Genomic DNA, 26,474 nt, shown 5'->3' on the forward strand with positions numbered 1-26,474 from the left:
TGGTCTATTTTTACATGAAACGGGAGATTTTTGCAGGCTCTAGATTTATCTGGATATTTTTGTTCCAGTCCCCCACCTCTCATAGACTCAAGACCAGTTTGCTTCATTGAGGTTTGTTAAAATTTAAGACTCTTATCCTTGGAGCCCACGTCTAGATATGCCTCTCTCCTGGACTATGATAATAGCACCAGCTTGTGAGTAACTATTCTGGGTTTGTTTCTGGTCCCTGCCTTTCTAAGCTCAAGTATGTATTAATTTTCTCTTACATTTTACTTACCATTCATGTTGGGAATGGGAGTGAAAGGGGTACCTGCAGCTCTGTCAGCTCAACTCCCAGAAAGTCCCACTCCTTTCTTTATTTTACAAATGAAAAAACTGAGTCTTATATGGGGATGAACACAGCCACACTCACAGACCTATTTACTGGCACAGCACAGACTGAAATTTATTTATCCACACTCATGTTAGCTCTAAATTGTAAACTGAGTGAGTGGATTGTGCTGGTAGGTCCTACAGGCATCTAGCAGATCATAGGACATACATAAAAACTCATTGACTGGTTGTCCCACTAGAAAATAGTTTAATTCTAGGTTTCTGATATTATGGGTACAAGGGACAAAAGAAGTTTTTATGCTTTTAGGAAGGTGATCCCAATGGCCAAACTCAAGGTATATGAATTCCCTTGGCCCCTCTAGGCTCATGTCCCTCTAGAATGGAAGGCTGGGCTTTTAGACACTTTCAGGAAATGTGTTTGAGAGCTAGTGTTGCTTGCATTCAGATGACCAGTGGGGATGGCATGCCGGTGAGAATCTCCCTGTTGTGTCCTATGCCCCCTCTATTCTGATATTTTATTTTCTTTCTCTGACTCTTTGCCAGCAGCTGAAACCCTTTAGTTCATTTCTTCACCAGTGCCAGCTCTGTGGGTATCCAGACTGCCAGATTGCAGAACTCAGGAGCTCGATTAAAGCTAAGAGCATACCTGTCTGCTCACCAGGAAATTCTATTCTGGTGTTCCCTTCTCCTGGCTGGACCCTTCCTTTGTGGCAAGCCCAGGTTGGCTGTCATGTCTATGAACTCTTCCCCAGAAAGAATCAATCTTTCTTTCCTCTAGGACCTTCTCTTAGTTCAAAGCTTACACTCATTATTTGCTTATACATGCATCAGTTAACAGGTGTGAATTTGCTATCAGACACTTCCTTGCAAGACTGTCACATTTCTTTGTTTTTTTCCAAATCAAATAACTGGCTCAGTCACCCATTCCTGCCGCTCCGGTAAATTCAAAGGCAGTCACGTTTTGGTGAGCTTTTCTAGTGTTTTGTTTGTTTGTTTGTTTGTTTTTAATGTCATCCAAAAATCCCGTGTCTTATGCCTTGCCCAAATGTGGGCTTTGTCTCTGCCGGTCCAACCTGCCTGAGCTCTTGGTGTAGATCACTTTGGGGCAGCGCCCCCTACGTGGGCGCAGGGAACCTGCTGCACTCAGCTTTCTGCAACCTTCTTGCAGAGAGCTAGTGGGACAGAGCTTTCCGCCTCCCTATCCTCACCCCCTTCCTCTTCCAAATCCAAGCCCCCTCCTTAACGTCTAGGACTCGACTTAGCCTCTGACCATTTGACTGATGTTTACTCTGAGCCTCCCCATGTCAATTAACTCTCTCCCGAGTTAAAAAGGAGAAGGAGAAGGAAAAGGAGAAAAGCCTAAATCACACCACCAAGTTTTGGTTGTCCTTCCAGAAAGGGGTGGGAAGTAACTTTTCAATTTTAAATCTCCTTTAAAAGAGAACGAGACATAAAGAGGGTGTCCACTGGGATTGCCATCACACACTTCTGCGGCGTTTCTCCTCCCCTATAGAATGTCTTCCAGGCAGAGATTTCCCCTCTTCTCCCAGCACCTAGATGAGAACCTAGATGAGAATCGGACTGGTGATGCCCAGCAAATGGTTGCTGAGAGAACACCCTGGCGGGAGGTAGGAGGGGGGCTTCCTCTCACGTCTGTTTTGTCTGGTTGGAGAGACGTCCCAACCTGTGGGAGCCTGGTTCCTAGTCGCTGTCACCCAGCCACTGTCGTAAGGGAGGGGAGGACCCTGGAAGACTGGACCCCAGAATTGTCCCGCTCTGTCTCAAGGACCCGTGCAGCTTCTGTCTGAGAGCAGGAGGGAGCGGAGTGGGGACCAAGGACAAAAGGGAGAGACAGAACCTGGCCTCGGACAGCCCCTGGCTCGGCCGGAGGTGTGATGCGGAGGGACCGGGACAACGGTGGAGACGGAGGCGGGGCGGGGTGCCCTGGCTGTAAGCAGTACTCCGGAGCGCACTTCCCACTTATACCAGCGGGCTGCAGTTCCCTGGGCGGCCGCCGAGCCGCCAAGGGCCCCGCTGGCTGGCTGGGGTGGGGGCGGGGGCGGGGGCGGGGCTCGTCACGTGGAGAAGCGCGCGGAGGCGGGCGGGGCGGGGGCGCGCGCTCGGCTCTTTAAAGGCGCGCGAGCCGAACCGGGAGAGGCGGCTCCGCGGCCGCAGGCGCAGGCCCGGGCCGACTAGCGAGACGCTGGGCGCGCCGGCCGCGGCAGCTCAGAGTCCCAACATGCGCCGGTCGGTGTGGCTGGCGCTGGCCGCGTCGCTCTTGCACGGTAAAGCCGCCGGATCTCCTAGTCCTCTACTCCTCCTCCGCGGGATCCCGGGCGCATCCTGGCTGCTCCGTGCGCCCCGCGCCCGGGCCAGGTTTGGGGGCTCGCGCCAGCGAGGGACAGTGGGCGGCGCTGCCGGGGGCTGTCCTGGGAATGAGAGCCCCTTTCGTTTGGGTTGCTTGCTTTGGGCGGTGGGGGTCCGCGGGCAGGGGGTGTGGGGTGCACCCCCGGTGGCCTTCCCTGAGCAGCCCGCTGGGCTCTCCTTAAGTGTCCCTGCAAGGCGAGTTCCAGAGGAAGCTCTACAAGGAGCTGGTCAAGAACTACAACCCCTTGGAGAGGCCCGTGGCCAACGACTCGCAGCCGCTCACCGTCTACTTCTCCCTGAGCCTCCTGCAGATCATGGACGTGGTGAGTCCTGGCCCCGGCCACAGGGCTGCCCTCTCCCCGCCTTGGGCTCTGAGGGGTCGCAGAAGCATCAGGCGGGGTGGCTTGGCTTGGACGCGCTAGTTGGCTCAGGGTGAGGCGGACCCACGCTCTGTCCCCGACCTGGGCCTGCCCTCTGCTTCCTACCTCAGTTTCCCCATCTGCTGCGTGCCTCAGTTTCCCCACCAATCGAGGAGGAACCCCGTGTAGCATGTTTCACTGCCCCAGCTACTTGTGCATGGGTACTTCAGTCCCACCTTTCCCTCAGCTTAGAAACTCAGGATGAAAGTATCCCCATCCTGAGCCAGAATCAGCAAGAATAAGGTCCAAATGATCACATTTTAGTGCTCCTTATGTGCTAAGCGTTAGCATGCAGTCTGTGCCAATTTAGCCATCTCTAGACTTTGCTGGTGCCTGAGGTATGTAATTTCTTTGGGTAGGGGCTTGGCCTTGGGCTTTGTAGTTGGTTAATGTGTCCAGGCAGTTGGCCAGCTGTGAGCATTTACACGCCCCTCACCACCATACCAGTAATGGACTTTCCCTGGCCCCTTACTGGTGAGAGTAGTGCTGGTAGTCCAGCTTTGGGTCCACACCCGAGATGCACTTGTCTGTTCCTTCAGGCACCTGCTCTCAGCCCCATGGGGTTTTTTCTTTGTGGACTTGCTAGTGCTCATTTCAGTGGACAAATCTGTATCATATATACGACAAGTTCTTTTTTGCTCTTCTAGACTGCTCTGAAGGTTCAGTTTTCATTGTTATATCCTTCATACAATACAAATATTTTACAAAAGCGTTTCATTGTTAAAAATGGGTTTCTGTGCGGTGTCTGTACAAGGCATCAGATTCTGTTCTGGGGCACATGAGGATAAGAGTGGGACACAGGGATGGTGGTGTTCAGGGAGGAAAGAGGTGTGCGAATGGCCTAAGTTCCACACAGAAAGTGCTAAGAGCCACCAGAGAGGTTCAGATAGGTGGTGTAAGAAGACATGTGATATTTCATAATTTTACAAAGAGTACCCACACTACCACACTGATGTGTGTTGCATCACTTAACCTAGTTAGAATTGCCACAGTGAATGCCTTCCTCTCCCATACTACACCTGTGTTAAATGTGTACTTTCTGCTACAGACAGAACTATGCTTTAAAATATTCAATGCATATGTGATGACATGGTCAACTTATCATGAAAGGAGGGCTGTAAAGAAAAACACGTGCCATCGTACAGTTTGCAAAAATTGCTGTTTACAGAGCTTGGATTATAGGAGAGGGGAAAGGATGAAGAGTTGGAGTTAGGGGAAGAGAGACTGAAAAAGAAGCTCTAGCATTGAATGAAGCCAGGTCAGAGAAATGCAAGTCCAGAGGCCTTGGGAGGGGCACAAGTCTCTGGGTGTTTGGAGAGGCAAGTACTTTACAGAGCAACTTCTCTTTTACTTCAAGAGGTTCAGGATTTGTACTTGGGAGCCTTGATGGGTTCTGGCTTTGACAGTTTGTGGATGATTGCTATTAGGTAAGTTTTATAAGTGATCAGAGTCTGTACTGTGCATGATAGCATTTCATTGGTCACTGATGAGCTAAATATGTGAATGCACTTTGAGAGACCACAAAGTTAGCACATGACTGTGGTCATTTTCAGTAAAACATACCAAACCAAACAGCACTCCCCACCCCATCCCCTACACACATGATAAAGGACCAGTCAACACACTCCACAGTTGGTGCATGATAGGCTGGGAAGGTGAAACCCACTTCCCACTGTCCCATTTGCCTAGGATTGGCTCCAGCCAGCAAGATAGCCTTACCATGGGTATGCTACACAGTTGCCTCTCTTGAGTGGTCCTTGTGCTGGCTGGATGGTATGTGAAGTTACAGTGGCTACTTAGCCAAGGAGTAGGAACAGTGAGCAAGTGAAGCTGTCCTCCTAAGGCTGGCCATCTCTTTTGGAGAGGAGACTACTCACTGAGCAGCTGCAAGCCTTTCTGAGTGCTTTTGACTCTTTAAGAGACCCTTAAGGAATCAGGTTATATAAGGGATTTGGGGGTCTTATAAGAAGTTTAGGCATAAACTTGAGTTACACAATGTGACAAATAATAAAACACAAACTTGTGTCAAGTTAGGAAGTTTAAAAAAAAACAAAAATCATGAATACTGGATATCATCATCATTACAGTATTAGAGAAACACGTGAAGACAGCCATTAGCAGCGTGAGGTAATGGGAAGGTGGGAGGGGAAAAAGCCTTGATCTCACCTTGGCTGTCCAGCCATGACCCCATTGAACTTCCTAGGCAGGCAATGCTGCTAGCTCATGGTGTGGCCTTGAACAGATTTCTTTACCTCTTTAATCCCTGTTTCTTCATGTGTATAATGAGAATGGTAATACCCACTTCACCAGGTTTCAAGAGGATTAAATAAGAAAAAGTGCTTGACATACGCTAGTGATTCACTGAAGGTTTGCTCAATCTTAATTATGTAGCTACTCAACTCAGAGATTGGGAAGTTGATGCCTAGAAAGCTGTGGTCACTTGCCCAAAGTTGCTCATTGGTTAGAGGCAGGGCTGCAAGGAAAACCCACATCTAACTTGCAAGTTCTTTGCATCTCTTGCCTCCTTTAGAATTGATAACTACTTTTGCAGAATAGTTAGCTTGATTTATTTAAACTGGCTGAACTGTAACTGATTGAGTGTGACTGTCCTGAGATCCTAGGTGAAAAGGAAGTCTCTGTATCAGAAGTAATGAAATATGCAAACATTTGTATTCCAGTTGGAATTGACTCTGCCTGGTTTTGAAGCAGGGCTCTCCAGCTGGAATCTTAGCACTGTGGACAGAGACACAGTGGCTCTCATAAGGGATTCATGTGACAGTCTTGACTGGTGCAAAATTCTCTTTATAAATCTGGTAACAGGGGTCATTTATGCACTCTGACTGAGCTGTTCTAAAGACCATTATCCCTCCCCCTAAGTCTTGTTATTGTTCCCCTTTTTGCCAGCAGAGGTTTCCTGGATGGAATGATGGAGAGTTGGCATATGATGTTGCATATCTTATTTTCATGAAAGATCATTTCTCTTTCACCAGTTTATTCCACACATATTTACTGAACTTGTTTTTGTGAACATTGCTTGATTCAGAGGATTCATAAATGAATAAGGGATGGTTTCTACTTTTAAAACTCCTCACAATCTGGCTGGGGAGACTGACATGGAGATCCAAGACTACGACGTGTGTAATTTAACATACATGCCTATACAAAGTGCTACAAATACACATAGGAGAAAACATTTATTTCCAGCTAGCATGGCTGGGAATGGTTTCAAAGCGGAGGTAGTTAGATTTCTAAAAATGAGTAGGAATTTGACAGTTGGAGAAAGTAGAAGAGACTTTCCAGGTGATGGGGGCAGGGTGAGGAAAGACAGAGATTTTGGTGGAGGGCAGCATACCTTCAGCAAGATGGGTTCTATGAAGCACTGTCTCCTGGTTAACCTTCACTACAAGTTTTACTGCAAGACTTCTTAGAATATTGAATGTCCTTATGTTTATTGAGAATTTCTAAAAGAGGGATATAGCATTGACCAAACTACTAATTTTTCTTTACAGACTCTTTTGTAAGAATTATGTTCTAGAAACACACCTTGCAGGGTGAAGGATAGGATTATTTTTTTGGTAGGATTATGAGTTGAGTTAAGAGACAGGAGGGGAATAGTGTAATGTGTCGTGTATGCTTTTGCAGAGTTGAGTTTTTGCCTTCGTCTGGGTATCTCAGAGGGCATGAGGAGGCAGTGTGCCAGGGGATTTGTGAAGCTGCAAGATCAGCTTGCCATAGCATATTTTCCTAGAAATGGAAACAATCCAAACTGTGATATTTGTATTAAATCCAACAAGTATAAATTATAGATTAGAATGAAAAAAAAAGATGCACACATTTTAAAGACAAAGCACGTGTTTTCAAAGGGATTGTTTTACCTGCTGTGGTCTGTTCTAGCTATTTAATAGGCTCCTTGGTGAAGTGCTAGGTGTAGAGTGGGAAGGTCTGGTGGATTTTTAAGGAGAGGAGGGATGTAACCAGATCTGTGTTTATTTAGATAGAGGATGTTGAGGGCAGTATGTGTGCGGAATTGTTTGGAGAGGAGGTGAAGTGTATGTAGGCAAGGGATGAAGAGGTCGAAACTTCCCACATTGTGGGAAAGTGAAAAGTGGACAGATTCCAAAGACACTTTGCATAGCCAATCTGTGATGTATAACTGTTTACATAAACTTCATGTAGCTACATAGATAAATTTGTTATGTAAAAGTGCCTGAGTTATTCCTAAATGCATACTCTGACTCACAAGAGTTTATTAATTTACTTCGTGGGTTTGTAACTGGGCTGCGAATGAGATAAGACACAAGAAATCATTTTGAAGTGTTGCAAATGCAGGGTTCTAAACTGCCAACAGTTTCCATAATATTTCTCCTTTATTTGTGCCATTTAGTCATTCACCTGTATGCATACATCTTAAGGCCATTCCAAGTGTTGATTTGCATAAAATAAATGTGCACAGTTATGAAAGCCTGTCCAGAAGGCAAAGTATTTAAAATGAGTAATGTGAATCAACACATAATTATTATACAATGTAAAACACATAATTATGCACAAATGATTTTTGGTATTTTATAGATTTTACTTTTAGATTCAGCCTTTTAGAAGCGTTAGTCACAAGACAGTTGAACTAAGTGGTCATGCATTTGGGGTTTGCTGCTACCAGTGGCGGGCATGGTTGTGGAGCCTGATATCCTAAGGGCTTGTGTGTTACCTGACACATCCTCACGGGGCCTTTGCTTTTTCCAGGCTTAGAATTTTTCATCTACCAGCCACTTTAAAATGCTATAACTCAGTTGAGAAACTTAACAGGAACCCATGGGGGAGGGGAAGGAAAAAAAAAAAAAGAGGTTAGAGTGGGAGAGAGCCAAAGCATAAGAGACTGTTAAAAACTGAGAACAAACTGAGGGTTGATGGGGGTTGGGAGGGAGGAAAGGGTGGGTGATGGGTATTGAGGAGGGCACCTTTTGGGATGAGCACTGGGTGTTGTATGGAAACCAATTTGACAATAAATTTCATATATAAAAAAATAAAAAAATAAATAAAATGCTATAACTCTAACTTAATGTTATCAAATATTAACTGTAAAAATTGTACATCTTGAACATCATGTGTGAAGAAAACCCAATGTTCAATTAAGTATCCTAATGTTTGTATACATATTTCTTAAAACTACAAAGGTAATATATATTTTGTGTAGGAAACAAACAAACAAAAAGGCCCGAGGGGAAAATCATCACCCAAATTACCATTACTCAAGCCATTCTGGTGTAGTTCATGGTCTCTTTTCTCTATAGAGTGTGTAGAGAAATATTTAAAAATTAAAAGTTTAGGGGTTCCTAGGTAACTCATTTGGTGAAACATCAGACTCTCAATTTCAGCTTATGTCATGATCTCATCATTCATGAGTATGAGCCCCACATCAGGCTTAGTGCTGGGGATAGAATCTGCTTAAGGTAATCTCTCTCCCCCTGTCCCTCTGCCCCTCCCCTGCTTGTGCATGCACTGCACACGTGCTCTCTCTCTCTCTATCAAGAAAAAGTGGGGGCTCCTGGGTGGCTCAGTTGGTTAATCATCTAACTCTTATCCTCCTCCCTCTCAAAAATAAACTTAAAAAAAATGTATAACCCCATTACAACACCTTAAACCATATTAACAGGCATTAATTTTAAAGTGATGCCAAGAAAGCCCAGGGTCCCCCAACTTCTCCGCCATATTAACTCCTCCCCCCAATATGCCATGTAGTAAACAAATACGAGTTTTAAAATAAAATCAAATTCATTTTCCACTATCCTGCATTTCTCACATCAGTGCATGTTCAATCTCTGTCCCTCTTTTTATTTTAGAAATCGTTTAAAAAGTGTATATTGAAATGATTCATGATGTGACTTTTAAGTTACATGAAATGATTCATGATGTTGTTTCTAAACCTGGTTGCCTTTTTATTTTGTCCCAGTGCATATGAAGAATTGTAGGTATAATTTGAGGGTCTTGAGGATACTATCTTTATCAACTTTCATGTTTGTTTCTGGCTGACATCTGGGTGATGGCACCAGCACAAGCACAAACTGCCTTAATCCAGTTAATCATTGAGATGATGAGGGCCTGGACTTCCATCCCTGTAAGGGCTGCTCTGCTGTTGATTTTTGCTTATACATACCTAAATATAAATATAAAGAATTTGCTAGAGTCTTCTTTCTTTTCAGTGGAACTTGAACTCCTGTTTGGTTCCCCTGGCTCTCAAGTCTGTCAAGATGTGCTTAATTTTTTGGTCTCTTAGGCATTGTTTCAGGAATCATCAAATGGTTCCCAAAAGGTGCCCCAAACTCTGTTATCTACCCAGGGCTTCCCTCTCCTTCTGGATCTTGGTGCTGCAATTTCTCATTGCTCTATTAATTTCTCTGGTGTTTTTATGCATGTGATCATTGCATTTTCCATCCTAATTGTTCTAACTGGAGGATTCGTGAGAACCACTTTGTTCATCATTGATGGTAGCAGAATTGAAATTCTAAATTAAGGCATGTTTATAATGCATCCTTATAATTGCTCCAGATTTATTATGGTGGAGATTTTATCCCTCTCAAACCTCTTTTTTTTTTAAATTTTTTTTAACGTTTTTTTATTTTTGAGACACAGAGAGACAGAGCATGAACGGGGGAGGGGCAGAGAGAGAGGGAGACACAGAATCAGAAGCAGGCTCCAGGCTCTGAGCCATCAGCCCAGAGCCTGACGCGGGGCTCGAACTCACGGGCTGTGAGATCGTGACCTGAGCCGAAGTCGGACGCTTAGCCAACTGAGCCACCCAGGCGCCCCTCTCTCAAACCTCTTTATGGCTTTGGGACATAAATAAACATACAAATTTTTTAGCTTTATAAACTGAGAAGTATGGACACTTTTACTAAAGGAATCTTTCTTGTAAATGTTGCTTTTCAGGTCTACCACTGAAGGTATTCCCCAAAGGGTTCAGTTTTCTCAGAGTTCCTGATTCATCCTTGACATGCTGTTAAAGGAAGAGAAATAGTCTTGTTATGGAGGGATGCCAACCAAAATCTCTGTTCTCTTATTGATTTATTAGGATTAGGTAGTGTTTTACTCCTCAGAGAAAAGGAGAGTCATTTGGAACCTTCTAATAGCAATTCCCATGGTATTTTTTTCAGTAATTTATTGACAGTCAACATCAGCTATAAATCATTTTAGCAAAAACGAAAAACAAACAACTCCCCTAAACCAAAACTATTATAAAAATAATGGGTCTGTGTACTTATTTATGTGTATATAAACACACACACACACACACACACACACACACGTTCTTATCTCTCCTTGTTGAATATTTTCTTTGGGTACCTCTAAATGAGATATCATATAGTATGCTTAAGTTTCCATGAAAAAAAGCTAGAAGTTACAGAAAAAGCTAAGGAATCACAGCTCCCAGATTTCCAAAATAATTGGATAAAACTAACATGATATTAAATAAGGAATTGTACAAAAACCCACATTCTAGGTTAAAAGTCACTGAAGGAGAATGGGCTGTGGGAGAGTGTTGGACATGTGCTGACTCCAGGTCCCAAGTCAGATAGTAGATGAAGGAGCTGATCTGTCCCAGTGACAGGTAGAAGTTGGTAAAGGGGGAGGGAATTGTAACTGTCATAGTTAACAAATGCCATTTGTGTGAGATGATTCTCAAAGTGGGGAATTTACTCTCAGATCATTGTAAAGATTCCTGACTTGGGGTAAAAGAGGTAGTGTCTATATTTCAGGGAGAAGGCATATCGATAAAGTAAGAAAATTGCATTTATTTCTCACTGAAAAACCATTAGTATGACACTGAGCACCACGATTTAGTTTTTCCCTTCTCTGGAAGTTTATGCAGGTGGAATAATGCAAGCACATGGTGTGTATTCTTTTGGGTCTGGTTATTTTTGCTCAATTTTATTTTTGTGAGAGTGCATTCAAGTTGTTGCTTATTGCAATTTATTCATCTTTATTGCTATTCTGTTGATGGATATTCAGATTCCAGCTTTTGTCTATTAATAAGAACTCTGCCATGAATATTCCTATTGTACATATATTTTGATGCACATGTGTATGCATTTCTGCCTATCACATGCATATATGTATAGAAATGGACTAAGTCATAAAGTGGCAATATCTTTAAGTTTTCCAAATGAAGCCAAATTGTTTTATTTATTTATTTGTAAGTGTTTATTTTATTTATTTTGAGAGAGAGACGTAGAGAGAGAGAGAGAGAGCGAGCAGAGAGGGGCAGAGAGAGAGAGAGAGAGAGAGAGAGAGAGAGAGAGAATCCCAAGCAGGGTCCACGCTGTTAAGTGCAGAGCCCGATGTAGGGCTTGAACTCATGAACCGTGACATCATGACCAGAGCTGAAATCAAGAGCTGGCTGCTTAGCCCACTGGGCCACCCAAGTGCCCCCAAATGTTTTAAAAAATGGTTATATACCAATTAATATTCTCACCAGAAGTGTATGAAAAATTCTTATTGCTCTACATACTCACCAACTCTTGGTATTTTCAATCTTTTTTATTCACCATTCTGGTGGGTGGGGATTTTATTATTTTTTATTTATTTACATGTTTATTTATTCTGAGAGAGAGAGAAGGAGACAGCATGAGCAGGGGAGAGAGAGAGAGAGAGAGAGAGAGAGAGAGAGAGAGAGAGAGAATCCCAAGCAGGCTCAGTGGGGCTCAACACCATGAAACTTGAGATAATGACTGGAGCTGAGATCAAGAGCCAATCCTTAACCAGCTGAGCCACTCAGGCCCCCTTCTTTGTGATTTTAGTTTGTTTATTTTTGAGAGAGAGAGAGAGAAAGACAGAGACAGAGAGAGCAGGGGAGGGTTTGAGAGAGAGGGAGAGAATCCCAAGCTGGCTCCACAATGTCAGTGCAGAGCCCAATGTAGGGCTCGAACTCACAAACCGAGAGGTCATGACCTGAGCTGAAATCAAGAGTCAGGTGCTTAACAGACTGAGTCACCCTGGCAGACCTTCTTCTTTGTGATTTTAATTAGCAGTTTCTAGATTACCAGTGAAGTCAAGGACATTTTTATTTCCTAATTTTCAGCTTGATTATTTTCTTTTGGAAAGTGTCTATTCATGTCTCTTGCCTGTTTTTATCATTTCTATTTTTTTGTTTTGTGTTGTTTTTCCTTTTTGATTTGTATGAGTTATTCTGTATCATGGATATGAGTCCTTAGGCACTTAAATGCTTTTGCAAATATTCCCTCAGACTCTTGGCTTGTCTTTTTGCTCTTTTAATGTTCTTTCTGTCTTTTGTAAATCTTGAATCAAAGTATAATATACTTCTAGAGAGATGCTGTCTTGACGAACAGAAATTCATTATAATGTGGCCCAACTCATGAAACCTTATTTTCTATGTGTAATGCTTATTGTGTCCTATTTAAAAACTTTCTTTTTCTCAACATCATGAAGATATTTTCCCATAGAGGCGTTTTGTTGTTCTTGTTTTACCTTTCATATTTTATGTACCATCTACCTAGAATTGATTTTTAGTTGAGCATAGTTTATTTTTTTAATGTTTATTTATTTTATTTTGAGAGAGAGAGAGCGAGAGCGAGAGAGAGAAAGAGAGAGAGCAGGAGCAGGGGACTAGCAGAGAGAGGGAGAGAGAATCCTAAGCGGGCTCTACACTGTCAGTGCAGAGCCCGATGCGGAACTCCATCCCATGATCCATGAGATCATGACCTGAGCTGAAATCAAGAGTCAGATGCTGCCCAGGTGTCTCTTAATTTAGTATAGTTTAAAGGGTATCACTTTTAAAGCAGTTTTGTGGAAATCTTGACTGATGATTAATTTATTTTGTTTTTTAAAAGATAATTAAAGGATTGTAGTGTATTTGCTGTGTGAATGTTGAACTATATCACACTTGGACATTGTGTATCCACTGTGTCTGCCTTCAGATAGATGTTTCAGTTATTTAATGTGTGTATAATATGGATAAAATGTATAGGCTGTGACATTTTTAAGTGTTTAAACATGTCGATATGACATACAGCAGTTACAGAGCCAACAGTAAAGGATTTATAAGAAGCCCTAACCCCTAACCCCATTGCTGTTCATTCCTCAGAGACCTCCAGTGGTCTGTTTCTGGTTATGACTCCTGTTTTAATACTCCATTTATTATTCCTTGATTGATCAACTGTATCCACTTGCTATTGACTTCTTGTTATGACAGGATATGAACTTGGCTCACTCACCACAGCTCCCCCCTTCTACTCTCATACCACTGTTGTCATTTTCACTGATCGCTTTTATACCTTCAAAAGACAGTTCTTAAGGCTTTTTTTCATTTCTGTTATCCATAATTGGGTTTCCCTCTCTGTAAGCACTCTAGTTCTGTCCCTACTTTTCTTTAACTCCTTCTGCCTCCATGTTGGTAACCTTTACATTCTCTCTTTTAATCATATTTAATTTCTCTGCAATTTGATTCTGTTTTTTTAAAGCAGTCTTTATGATTTTGTGACAATGTAAACTGTATTGTCTGCAAAGCCATTTTTCTGAGCCTATACTTCCTTCTGTATGGGTCCAATGCTGTGGCTTCTGTGCCATTCAGTGGGGTGGAGTGTATCTGTTGTCTACTGATCCTGGTGTCTGTCAAATTCAAATGTTCTTCTCTTTTTAAATGTTTTATTTATTTTTATTTTTGAGAGAGAGAGAGTGAGAGAGAGCGCACACGCGTGAGAGAGCGCGCATGAGCAGGGGAGGGGCAGAGAGAGAGAGACACAGAATCCAAAGCAGGCTCCAGGCTCTGACCTGTCAGCTCAGAGTCCGATGTGGGGCTCAAACTCCTGAACCACGAAATCATGACCTGAGTCGAAGTCAGATGCTCAACTGACTGAGCCACCCAGGCGCCCCTATTTGTCTTTTTTTATACTCTTTACCAAGTCATATCATACCTTTCTTTTTCTAAATCTTTAGTCATGCAGTTTATTCTGTGGATCCTCCTTTTATTATTCTCTCTGTTCATTATACAGTTGATCACCTTTCTCAAATGATATCAGTTGAAGATTATTGTTCATTTCTTTAGTTAGTTTATGTGTTTTAAACTGGATTGTATTATTTCTTCTAAGGTAATTTATTCCTTTTCTTTTAATTTTGCTCATTCATTTATTTGTCTTTCTGTTTATTTTTACAGTTTGTTTGTCAAGCTTTCCTAAAATGACTTCTGATTCTTAGAATTCTTTTTGTATTTTATTTTTTATTTTTATTTTTTAAATTTTTTTAACTTTTTTTTTTAATTTATTTTTGAGACAGAGACAGAGCATGAATGGGGGAGGGTCAGAGAGAGGGGGAGACACGGAACCTGAAACAGGCTCCAGGCTCTGAGCGGTCAGCACAGAGCCCGATGTGGGGCTTGAACCCACGGACCGCGAGATCATGACCTGAGCCGAAGTCGGCCGCTTAACCGACTGAGCCACCCAGGCACCCCATCTTTTTGTATTTTAAAATTAGGGAAGAGAAGCATTGGTGGAAGTGCTATATTTGAGAGTAGGATTTAGTGTCTTTCAGCTCTGGTTTTAGGGTCTGAGTGAGGACTGTTAAAATTTTTGAGGCCCCTAAATGCCAAAGAGCTGGATGGTTTGCCTTAGGGGCATCTCTTATCACATTAACTTCTTTATTCTCTAATTCATTACTATCCAATAGAAGTATAATGTCGGCTACAGATGTAATTTTAGATTTCCTAGTGGCCACACTTAAAAACATATAGGTGAAATTAATTTTAATAATATATTTTACTTAACCTAATATATCTAAATTATTAACATTTCAACACATAGCAAATGCGGAAACATTGTTAATAAGATGGTTTACACTTCTGGGGGAGGGCAGAGCTGAGTCTTAGAAATTACATGTGTATGTTGCACTCAGCACATTTCAGCAGCGGTCACTTATCAAGGACTCACCTTTTCCTAGTGGCTACCATATTAGACTCCACAGCTCTAACCAATCCACTTTTTTGGGTTTTGACTGTATTGAGAAGAAACCCTGGCTAATGGTTATTCTTAGAAGGGAGCTGGTAGCTCTCTTTCCCAGAGCTCTCTGTCATTCACCTGTCTCAGCTCCACTCCATCCACCTTGCCTCCTTCAGTTCACTTCTGAACTCAGTGAGGTTCCACTCAGCAAACCTGCTCCTCCCACCCTGCAGTCAGTCCCCTCTCCAGTATTTAGCAGTGGCTACCTTCACTCTACCTTTGCAGTCACCAAGCCTCCATGCACATGCTGTTTTCCTGTAATGTATTGAAATATTTTTATTTATGATTCCATTTATAATTTAATTCCCATTCTCTTTGTTTGGGGGTTTCTATACCACTTCCCTCCTTTATTTTAATTTCAGTGGTCTTAGAGGGAAAGGGGAAATAAATAGGTATGTTTAGGGTGACATCTCAAACTGGAAACTTACAGGATATTCTTATCAGCAACTTAGCCAATGGCATAAATATGTTGTTTTGTATTTTTAATCCATTGTTTGATTCACATGTCCATGTTGATACTTCTGTAATACATTTTGATATTTAAAGGGATCCTTTAAACTGATTGGGCAGTGAACACTTGGGCACAGTTGTTTCTGTCATTTTCTTATATTAGTGCAGTTCCTTGGAATGCTGTATGACCATATCCTTCAGATGGCATTCTGTGACCTGTTGAATATATGCTTAAAAGGTATTGTCTAAAAAATACAGGTAGAAGTTATAATTTCCTCGTCCTTGGCAACACCCTTGAATTTACCAAGAATGAGATAATAAGCATTTTCACATATGTCTTACATATACAGTTTATTTAAATGTAAATAAATGTTTTCTTTTAAAGTAGCCACTGTAGAAAGTGATACATTTACTCTAATGAACTACTATATTATCGAATACTTTTGGACTCCTGTTAGGGTTAAAGCACTATTATTTGAAAATTTTCAGTAGGGAATTTTTAGTTTCAGGATAAGTTTGTTTATGATGAATAACAGGGTGTTTCTTAAAGTGGGGTCTCATGATGAAGATTCATGGCTCCTAAATGAGATGGAAATGGATATTCTGTTCTCTTTCTTTTGGATGCTTATAATCTGATACTGAAGAAAAATCAAAATAAAGTTCCCCAAAGTGTCCTAAGCAACTTAAAATCTTTCTATACTATTTTCAAAGAGAGCCTGTAATGAGATAATGAACTTACTGGTACGTAAGCTTGAAAAATCTTTAGTTTGTATTCATATCTTATATATTAAATGAAATGTTTTGTGGGTTTTAAAAATTAAATTAATTAATTTAAAAATTAAATGGTTAAAGCTTTTTTTAAAAAAAGTTTTTATTTATATTCCAGTTAGTTAACATACAGTGTTAATATTACTTTCAGGTATACAGTATAGTGATTCAACAATTCCATATAACACCCAGTGCTCATCACTACAAGTGTACTCCTTAATCCTCATCACCTACTTAACCCATCCCCAACCCAACTACCCTCTGGTAACCCTTAGTTTGTTCTCTATAGTTAAGAGTTTGCTTCTTGGTTTTCCTCTCTCTCTTTTTTCCCTTTGCTCATTTGTTTTGTGTCTTAAATTCCACATATGAATGGAATCACATGGTATTTGACTTTCTCTGACTGATTTTGCTCAGCATAATAATCTCTAGTTTCATCCATGTCATTGCAAATGGCAAGATTTCATTATTTTTATGGCTGAATAACATTCCATTGCATATATACACCACTTTTCTTTATCCATTCATCATTTGATGGACACTTGAGCTGTTTCCATAAAATGACTATTGTAAATAGTGCTGCTATAAATATTAGGGTGCCTGTATCCCTTCAATTAGTACTTTTGTATCCTTGGATAAAAACCTGGTAGTGCAGTTGCTGGATTGAGGGTAGTTCTATTTTTAACATTTTGAGGAGCCTCTATACTGTTTTCCAGAGTGGCTGCATCAGTTTTTTCAGTTTGCATTCCCACCAACAGGGCAAGAAGGTTCCCCTTTCTCGCATCCTTTATAATACCTGATGCTTCTTGATGTTTCTTTCTTGTATTCTTGAGTTTAGCCACTCTGACTGATAATGAAGTGATATCTCATTGTAGTTTTGATTTGCATTTCCCTGACGATCAGTAATGTTGAACATCTTTTCATATGTCTGTTGGCCATCTGGATGTCTTGTTTGTAAAAGTGTCTATTCATGTCTTCTGTCCATTTTTTAATTGGATTATGTTTTTTTTTTTTGGGAGGGGGTTTGAGTTCTTTATATATTTTGGATACTAACCCTTTACCAGGTATGCCATTTGCAAATATCTTCTTCCATTCTTTTGGTTGCCTTTTAGTTTTGTTGATTCCTTCACTGTGCAACACCTTTTTATTTTGATGAAGTCCCAATAATTTATTTTTTCTTTTCTTTCCCTTGCCTCTGAAGACATATCTAGTAAGATGTTGCTCCAATTAAGGTCAAAGAGATTGCTGCCTGTGTTCTCCCCTAGGATTTTGACGGTTTCCTGTCTCACATTTAGGTTTTTCATCCATTTTGAATTTATTTTTGTGTATGGTATAAGAAAGTGGTCCAATTTCATCTTCTGTGTGTCACTATCCAGTTTTCCCAACAGCATTTGTTGAAGAGACTGTCTTTTTCCCATTGGATGTTTTTTCCTATTTTGTCGAAGATTAATTGACCATATAATCGTGGGTTTATTTCTGGGTTTTCTATTCTGTTCCAATGATCTATGTGTGTGTTTCTATGAATTGGCAAAACCTTTCCAAATACTTAGTAAAATCCTCAACATTTAAAAGCTTCTTTAAAAGGTTTTCTTTTTAAAACTAAAATGTAACTCTTAGATTTTTCATTAAATGTTATAGTTATACTCAGCATATTATTCCTGAATCACTTACAACAGTATTTTATATTTGCCTCAAATATCTGTAGATTGAGGATCAATACAATTCTGAGTGATGAAAACTAAAGAATAACAGGTATGTTGATTAAAAATGGGCAAAGTCCATAGAATCTTGGTATTTGTGAACATTCAGATATTTCTGGTTATTTTTCAGGGGCATATCCTAGAGGCAGTTGGAAGTCAGGAGATAGGTTTTTGGGTTTTTTTATTGTTGTTTTGTTTTGTTTTGTTTTGTTTGTTTTAAGTGACATATAGAGCCGGCCGTGTAGATAGCTAAAGCAGGAGAATTTATCTAAATTTGTCTTTGAGGCTTCCCTGTTCTTTATATTAGTAGTCATGTGTTTTATTGTTCCAGAATATTGCATCAAGGGCTTTTTTTCTCAAAGTCATTAGGCCAAGGAGTTGTATTTTCTGACTTAGGGTCCCAGGAATGAGAGAGGATTTTAAAGTAGCTCTGTGGAAGCTGGAACAGAACTGGAATACAGTCCATAGCCACAGGGAGTTTCTCCTTATTTTATTTCCCTCAGAGGGAGTCAGGACAGTTGGACCCTTCATCTTCTTCCCACGTATGGAGCAATTAATGTAACAGGCATGGCCTTGGATGATCCTTTGTCAGTAACCATTGGGTGTGTATTAAAACAGCAACATACAGATGGCACCTTCATTGCTTATGACAGAGAAAATTAGGGACAGTGGATTACATGAAAAACTGAAAGGGAATATTCATGATAGGAAATGCGTTTCCTTTCCAGTAGTGGTTTGCACCAGCAGGGAGCAGCTGGTCACAGAAGTCTCTTCACAAACAATCTTTCCACTGGCTTCCTGCATTTTTCCAAATAGCATACCAGATTAGAGAGAAATGCTTATAAAGTGCTTGAAACTTAATCTCAAACAGAGGAAATGAATAGCAAGATGGAATACATGGTGTAGCATTGTGTAGATGGGAAAGATTGCACTGATTTCAGAAATCTATTTTTTTGAAAATGAGTGTCCTTCTGACATTATCATTGTATCTGCCAGGAAATCTGGAAAAGGCTGTGGGTAGGTGGGTAAGACCTGAGGTGGGTAGGATTCAGGGTCTGGTTCCCCTACCTATAAGTAGCTTTGATGGTTTGACTTTGGACGTATAGCTCAATGTCTGTATTTGAAAAGAGCTTTAAAATGTCATCATCTGTATGTATATAACTTTAAAGTTTCAAACACTGTCACACACCTTATTTTTGTCTCTTCAGTAATCATGTGAACTACATGTTATATTATTATTTTTTTTCCAACGTTTTTATTTATTTTGGGGACAGAGAGAGACAGAGCATGAACGGGCGAGGGGCAGAGAGAGAGGGAGACACAGAATCGGAAACAGGCTCCAGGCTCTGAGCCATCAGCCCAGAGCCTGACGCGGGGCTCGAACTCATGGACCGCGAGATCGTGACCTGGCTGAAGTCGGACGCTTAACCGACTGCGCCACCCAGGCGCCCCTACATGTTATATTATTATGGTCATTCTTGTTTAGGCAGAGAAACTTTGGGGTTAGAGCCCAGGTCTTCTCCTTTTTTTTTTTTTTTTTTTTTTTAATTTGGGGATTTTTAAATAATATATTATGCAATATTAAAGATTTTAAATGGGTGACCAATGAGATTTTATTATCATTTTGAATTATTCTGGGGGATATTTGATATGTTTTATTGCATTGCAGTAAATATTTCTAAATGCTCAAAATGTCGGGTTACCTCCTGTGTCTTTTTGGCATGGTTTCTGTGACCATGGATATTTTCTCTGTTTCTAGCACAAAATAAAATGAGGTGTCACAAGTTCATTGTGTATCTCCCACTCTAGACCTAGATCCCCTTTTATCAAGAAGCCTGTCAGTGGGAAATTGTGTTTGGAAATCACTGATTGACAGTAGGTAATAGAATAAATTCTGACTTGAGTCTACTATATCTCTCAGAAAGAGATAACTGAGAAAATGGGAAGTAAGAATAATAAAGAAATGATTAAAAAAAAAAAAACCTTCTAGAGTTCAAGGAAAACATGAAAACTTAGATGAAAAAGTCACACTGAATACTTCAATTTTAACACTCCAAGTAAAGGAAAAGAAAATCTTTAATTCGTGCATAACAGGCAAAAATCATTTTGCCAGAGGATGATTGCCAAAATGACATCTGTCATATAGGAGGAAACCTTGGATTTGAGAAGACAATGGGCTATAATGCCAAAGCTTAGATGAGAAACTGATTATTATTATCCCCCAAATCTCTACAAAGTCAAGTAGAAAAGAAAAAAAAAGTTTCAAATATGTAAGGATTCAAGGTTTACCACCCACAAATTATTTAAAAGAATTGCTATCCAATGTATTCTAGTTATGCAAAAACAAAAAGCAAACCCTAACCAAACCTTTATAGGTGGGGTATAAGAAATACAAGTAGTCAGAGACAAGAAAAAAAATCTCATTAAGCCTAATTAAAGTGTCAGGCAACAACAATCCCTGCAATTTTAATAGCAGTCTATAACCCAGATCTCTCTTTTGCTCTCTCAATGTATATATGAATGAAAATATTTTTTTTCAAAAATTTAAATAAGCACTATAAGAAAATTATAAAATTTTCAACCTTGAATGGGAAAAATGAAGCAAAGAAACTTGAATATTCCAGTAATATATACAGATGGTTTCAAGAAACATACCAAAAACACTGTGGGGAAAATAGCAACCCATTTTGATGACAGAAACAAGGCCAGTCTTAATCCATAATCACTACTGTGAAATGGGTAGATGCACCTTTAAAAACAGGAAGCCCAGATTAATTTTTCAAAGTTCCAGCTAAATGCCACTTCCAAATTAATTTCAAATTAATCAAATTATGCCACTTTTAAATTAAAACTACTCAGTTACTAATAGATAAAAAGACATAGATAAATATTAGATGGGAAAATGCTGCAACTGGGAGATAGAACAGTGGACTCACTATTGTATCTTCCTCTATTGGAGGCTCACTGTGATGGTTAATTTTATGTCAACTTGACTGGGTAAGGGATGCTTAGATAGCTGGTAAAACATTATTTATAGGGATGTATGTGAGGGTGTTTCTGGAAGAGATTAGCATTTGAATCTACAGACTGAGTAAAGAATATCACTTTCATCCATGCTGCTGGGCATCAACCAATTCATTGAGGGCCCTAATGGAACAAAAAGGAAGATGAAGGGTGAATTTGTTCTCCATATTTAAACTGGGACATCCACTTTGTGCCCATGGACATCAGTGCTCCTGGTTCATGGGTTTTCCAACTTCACAGTTCTGGAAGGACTTATACAGTTGGCCCCTAGTTCTTGGGCTTTTGGACTCAGACTCAGACTGAATTACACCAAGATCTTTCCTTGTTTTCCAGCTTGCAGACAGCAGGTCATGGGACTTTTTGGCCTTTGTAATTGTGTAAGCCAATTCCTATAATAAATTTCGTGTGTGTGTGTGTGTGTGTGTGTGTGTGTGTGTCCTATAGATACTGTTTTTTAGGGGAATGCTGACTAATGCACTCATCAAGGGAGGCCATCTGCAATTGGCCTGGGAGGGAAGGTGGCTTCAGTGAGGTGGGAAGGCATTGAAGCAAGTATTCAAAGTCCACTGGGAGGACAGAGCATACATGTCAAGGGGTGATGGCAGAGCTGTGTACCCTGAGGAGCATTGTGGGCCTTGAGGGCTCTGGATGCTCACTGTGAATTATAAGATCAGAGGGATGACAGCAGTAACCAATGTCAGTACCTGGCTCTGCATTTAGTCCTTGCTGCAGCCCTGCAAATGAACTGCTATTCACTGTATTTTGTTAATTGGACACCAAAGTTGGTGTGAGTTCATGGTAATTGTAAAAGTGGAGCTGCCATGTGTTGAGAAACTACAAATGGCTTAAAAACCATTGAGAGCTCAGCAGCCCTTGCATCAGGAGTCATGAAGTGGACTGTACTTACTGCATCCTTCACCCAGCCCAGACCAGAAACCAAGTCAAGGCAAGAGAGAAGGGAGGAAAATTGTCTAGCCATTTACCCTGCCTGTAAAGAGCAGTCTGAAATGGTTCCTGGCCTAGTTCAAATGACATTTCTATAAAGAGATTTCCTGGTCTCTTCTAGTCGGAATTAATCTTTTTCCCTTTGGTGATATCAAAACACTTCACTTATTTATAAGTTGCTGCTAGGTAGATTCAGACAGATACACAAGATTTGACATCATAAGAAGAGAGTTTAAAACTGAGCTCAGGGGTGCCTGGGTGGCTCAGTCAGTTAAGTGTCAACCTCTTGATTTTGGCTCAGGTCATGATCTCACAGTTGTGAGATGGAGCCACCTTCAGCTCCACGCTGGGACTGGAGCCTGACTGAGATTCTTTTTCCCTCAGGCCTTCCTCCCCTCCCTGAAAATCAATCAGTCAATCTGAGCTCAAACCCTCCTAAGTTGTGTGAGCTCGGGAATGCTGCCACACCTCTTGGATACTGTCCCTTAAAATAATAATACTTACTGTGATAATGTCACAGTACTGTTGTAGGTGGTGATACTTTTAAAAATTTGTATTTTTGTTAATATAATTCTTGCACATAAATTAAGAACTGAAATAGATCTCTATGGCTTATTTATATATCTGCCAACATTTACATTTCCCAGAAGCAACTACTTTCATTTCTTAGCTGTTTCTTTGAGATTCACATCTATATCTTTAAATGAAATGCTTGCAATAACCACTACCTTTTGGTTTAGAGTTATGTTCACTATCTAAGTACTTCCCAATGCTGAAGTGAAGATTTATTTCTCCATTCACTCCCCACCCCCAAACAAGTAATACACTTCCCCCTTTCTTCCCATTTTCTCTCAGTGGAATTATATCATCATTTTTGGTTAAGTTAATACACAGTATGAAATATAATTATGAAATTACTATCACATCTGAGCCATGTAGTAGACTGTGATTGTATTTATTTTCTAGCATAATTTTTTATTTTCCTCAAAGCTAATGTTATTATCTTTTTCCAGTCATTGAATTTCTTGTGTAAAAATCACTGTTTCATCCCTAAACGTTTTAGTAAAGTATAAATTGTACTTCTTATGTTCAGACACATGTTGTTTTTTATTTTTCAGGTTCTTAGAGACATATCTTTTGAAGCATTTTGTCTTCCTGTTTGAAACTAAATTGGTTGTTCCCTAGGTCTGCTGCATAGCTGTCACACTGGTATTTTCTTTAACTATTGGGTTCTGTCAACAAATCTCAAATACCAATGGGGTGTCCTACAATTCAATTCAATTCTCATCCCAACTACCCAGAGTTAGCATCAGATCTGACAAGATAAGGGCATAGAACCCAGCCAGACTGCTCTTCCTTCAGATACCAGCCACAAGTGGGGTCTCCAGGCTATCAGCACTTCTGCCAGGGCTTTCCAAAACCCCTCAGGTTTGATAATTTCCTAGAACAATGCACACAACTCAGGAAAATGCTATGCTTGCAATTATTGTTTTATTATAAAGAATATAAAGGAGTAGCCAAATAAAGCAGTATGTAGGGCAAGGTCTAGGAGGGTCCCAAACACAGAAACCAGATCATGTCACCCTCCCTGTACACCAACCAGGAAATTCTGACAACCTCTGTTGTCTAGAATTTTTAATGAAATTCCATTTTGTAGGCACCCTTAATTAAATTATTGGCGGCATTATTATTGAACTCGATTTCCAGCATCTCATCCTCCTCCTCCTCGAAGGCTGAGCTGAAAGTTCCAGCCCTTTACTCTCATCTAGGGTTTTTCTGATGATCACCCTCCATCCTGAATCCTTTTAGGGAGTCCCCTGCTTTTGCCTTAAGTGCTTCATTAGTGTAATGAAATCATTCTTATCATTCAGGAAATTCTAAGAAGTTTTAAAACTAATTTCAGGAACATGGAACAAAGATGGTGTGTGTGTGTGTGTGTGTGTGGGTGTGTGTGTGTTATTTTTTACTATGCCACGACTATCAAGTACAGAATTTCTGTTGCTCATTCTTAGTTATGTCCTTTTCAGGAACCCATGATGTCTTTCTATGTTTCTGTTCTCATTCTGATGGATGGTGACCATCAGTAGCAGTTCGAGAAAGGGAGCATAGAGGAATATGCTTATATGAAGCAAGGTCTTTTTGTGACTTTATTTTTTGTTGTACTTGGTGGATAGTTTAGCTGGAAATAAGCTAAATAATGTTTCCTCAGAATTTTGTTGTTTCTTTGTCCTCTATCTTCCAGTGTTCCAGCTTTCAAGAGCTCTGTTTTGCATTCTGAATGTTTCTTGTTGGTAGTGTCTGCTTCTTGTTGAAACTTGTTCTTCTTGCATTGATGCCATAGCTTCTCTTCCATCTCTGAAGTTATTTTTTTTAAGTTTTGGAAGTTTTCATCTGCTCCTCATATTGTCTGTTTCTTCAGAGTCTCCTTATTCCTTGCTTATTTTGGTCTCTGTTTTTCATGTTAGAGGCTTTCTCATAGTGAGGTGATCTTTGGTAAGAGTGGTGTTGTATGTATCCATGAATATCTTGGTGATGGTGGGGGAGCGGATTTCACTATAGCATGGTCTGGCTGGGAAGATATTTTGTGGACCTTAGTACTTTTAGATCTTTTCTTTGAGGCTTTTCAGTTTGCCACGAGAAAATATTTCTATTATGCAACCTGGACAGTATGAGCCTGACAGAGTTCTGGGAGCCAGGAAGGGACAGGGGCTAAGGAAGTCAAGTACTCTTAACCCCACATCTATTTTCAGTGTGTTATCTGTTGAACCTGTGTGTCTCATACAGAGCCCAGAGAGTAAAGGTCTAAAATTCTACTAGGACAGGGAGGAGCAATTGCCAGATGTGAATGTGAGTATATTGGGGCATTTAAATGATTCTTATAAATACTTTGCTCCAGTCCTCCTGTTTTAACCCCATCTACACTTTTAGTGTCACAGTTAGCTGCTCCCTTTAATTTGTGACCTGTACTGGGTCCTGTCTCAGCTTCCTCTATGTTGACTTTGATTTGTACTTTGCAGACTCTGACAAGTCATCATCATTTCTTGTCCACTTAGGTTTCAGATTCCAAGCTGTTTATGTTGTGTCTCCTTTCACCTTTCATATTTGTCTTTTATTGTAAATGTGAATTTATGTCTTGACACATTTTGTTAACATTTTTTTTTTAATTTGGGAAGAAGAGAATGCATATCCCAATTTCAGTTTTAATAGGAATTTTCTGAATGGTGGTGTTGAACCAGGACTATGTGCCAGAGCCCTATGAAGAACTTGGTCAAATATGAGTGCCTTAAGGGTATAAGTGAAAATGTAGAGTAAGGAACCCCTGAGAATTCTCTCCTCCAGAAAATCAAGAAGAAAAGTGAAATTTTTTTTATAAAAACAACTTCTTGGGGCACCTAGGTAGTTCAGTCATTTGGATGTCTGACTTCGGCTCAGGTCATGATCTCCCAGTTCACAAGTCTGGGCCCCACGTCAGGCTCTGTGCCGACAGCTCGGAGCCTGGAGCCTGCCTCAGATTGTATCTCCCTCTTTCTCTCTATTCCTCCCCTGCTTGTGCTCTTTCTCTGTATCTCAAAAATAAATAAAAAAAAAGTTAAAAAAAATTAAAAAAGAAACTTCTTAAAAGCTTTGGAAATTAACCAAAGACTTGTAGAAGTCTGGGGGAGCATTAAAGAAAGTCAACTGAATCTTGGTAAGAAGAGTGAGCTTTGTAATTTGCCCTGTTTCCCTCGCCATATTTCCAGCTGTCCAGGAGCCTTGAAACCTACAGTCTGCAATCATGCTCAAAGCCATCAGCTTACCAGCACTAAAGGGAACAGAACAGCATTAGGGTTCCTTGAAAGTCTCATTGTCAGAGAATGGCCATTATTTGATCCATCTGGTGATTCTTTAGTAAACACTACTTGCAGGGCTATCTTTAACAGACCTAATCCACATCTTTACAGAAAAAGGTCCATAAGACCTTTTCCATGGGAGCATTTGTTGAAAAAAAATTTTTTTTTCCTCTGACTTTCATTTCTATATTCCTTCGGTACCATCATAATTTCTTTGTTTTTGTATTTTTTTTCTTTTTACCTATTGACTCCTTTTGCCCATTTCTCCCCCCACTCCAACCCCACATATTCTCTGTATTCATGAGCTTGTTTTTTGTTTTCCTTTTAGATTCCACATATAAGAGAGATCATATGGTATTTGTTTTTCTGTGTCTGACTTGTTTCACTTTGTATAATATCCTCTAGGTATATCCATGTTGACACAAATGGCAAGATCTCACTTTTTTTATGGCTGAATAATATACCATTGTATATATGTATCCCACAATTTCCCTATCCATTCATATATTGATGGACAGTTAATTAGGATGCTATTGGCTATTGTAAACATATCTTGGCTATTGTAAACAATGCTGCCATGAACATGGAAATGCAGATACCTTTTTGAGTTAGGTTTTTCATTTTCTTTGGATACTCAAA

The 26,474-nt window shown here is 40.3% G+C and overlaps 1 protein-coding gene across 2 annotated transcripts in view; it reads left to right on the forward strand.

Moving 5' to 3' along the window:
• The first annotated feature begins 2,467 nt into the window (after positions 1–2,467).
• CHRNA7 (cholinergic receptor nicotinic alpha 7 subunit) overlaps positions 2,468–26,474 on the forward strand; it is a 115,952-nt gene continuing 91,945 nt past the window's right edge. For both annotated transcript variants that reach the window (XM_011282725.4, XM_019831978.3), the window contains exons 1-2: positions 2,468–2,618; positions 2,884–3,023. In XM_011282725.4, the coding sequence (XP_011281027.1) occupies positions 2,573–2,618; positions 2,884–3,023 (186 nt within the window). In that variant the 5' untranslated portion in view covers positions 2,468–2,572. The remainder of the gene's footprint in view (positions 2,619–2,883; positions 3,024–26,474) is intronic.

This window comes from Felis catus, chromosome B3 (genome assembly GCF_018350175.1).
Source record: "Felis catus isolate Fca126 chromosome B3, F.catus_Fca126_mat1.0, whole genome shotgun sequence".
Classification (NCBI taxonomy): domain Eukaryota; kingdom Metazoa; phylum Chordata; class Mammalia; order Carnivora; family Felidae; genus Felis; species Felis catus.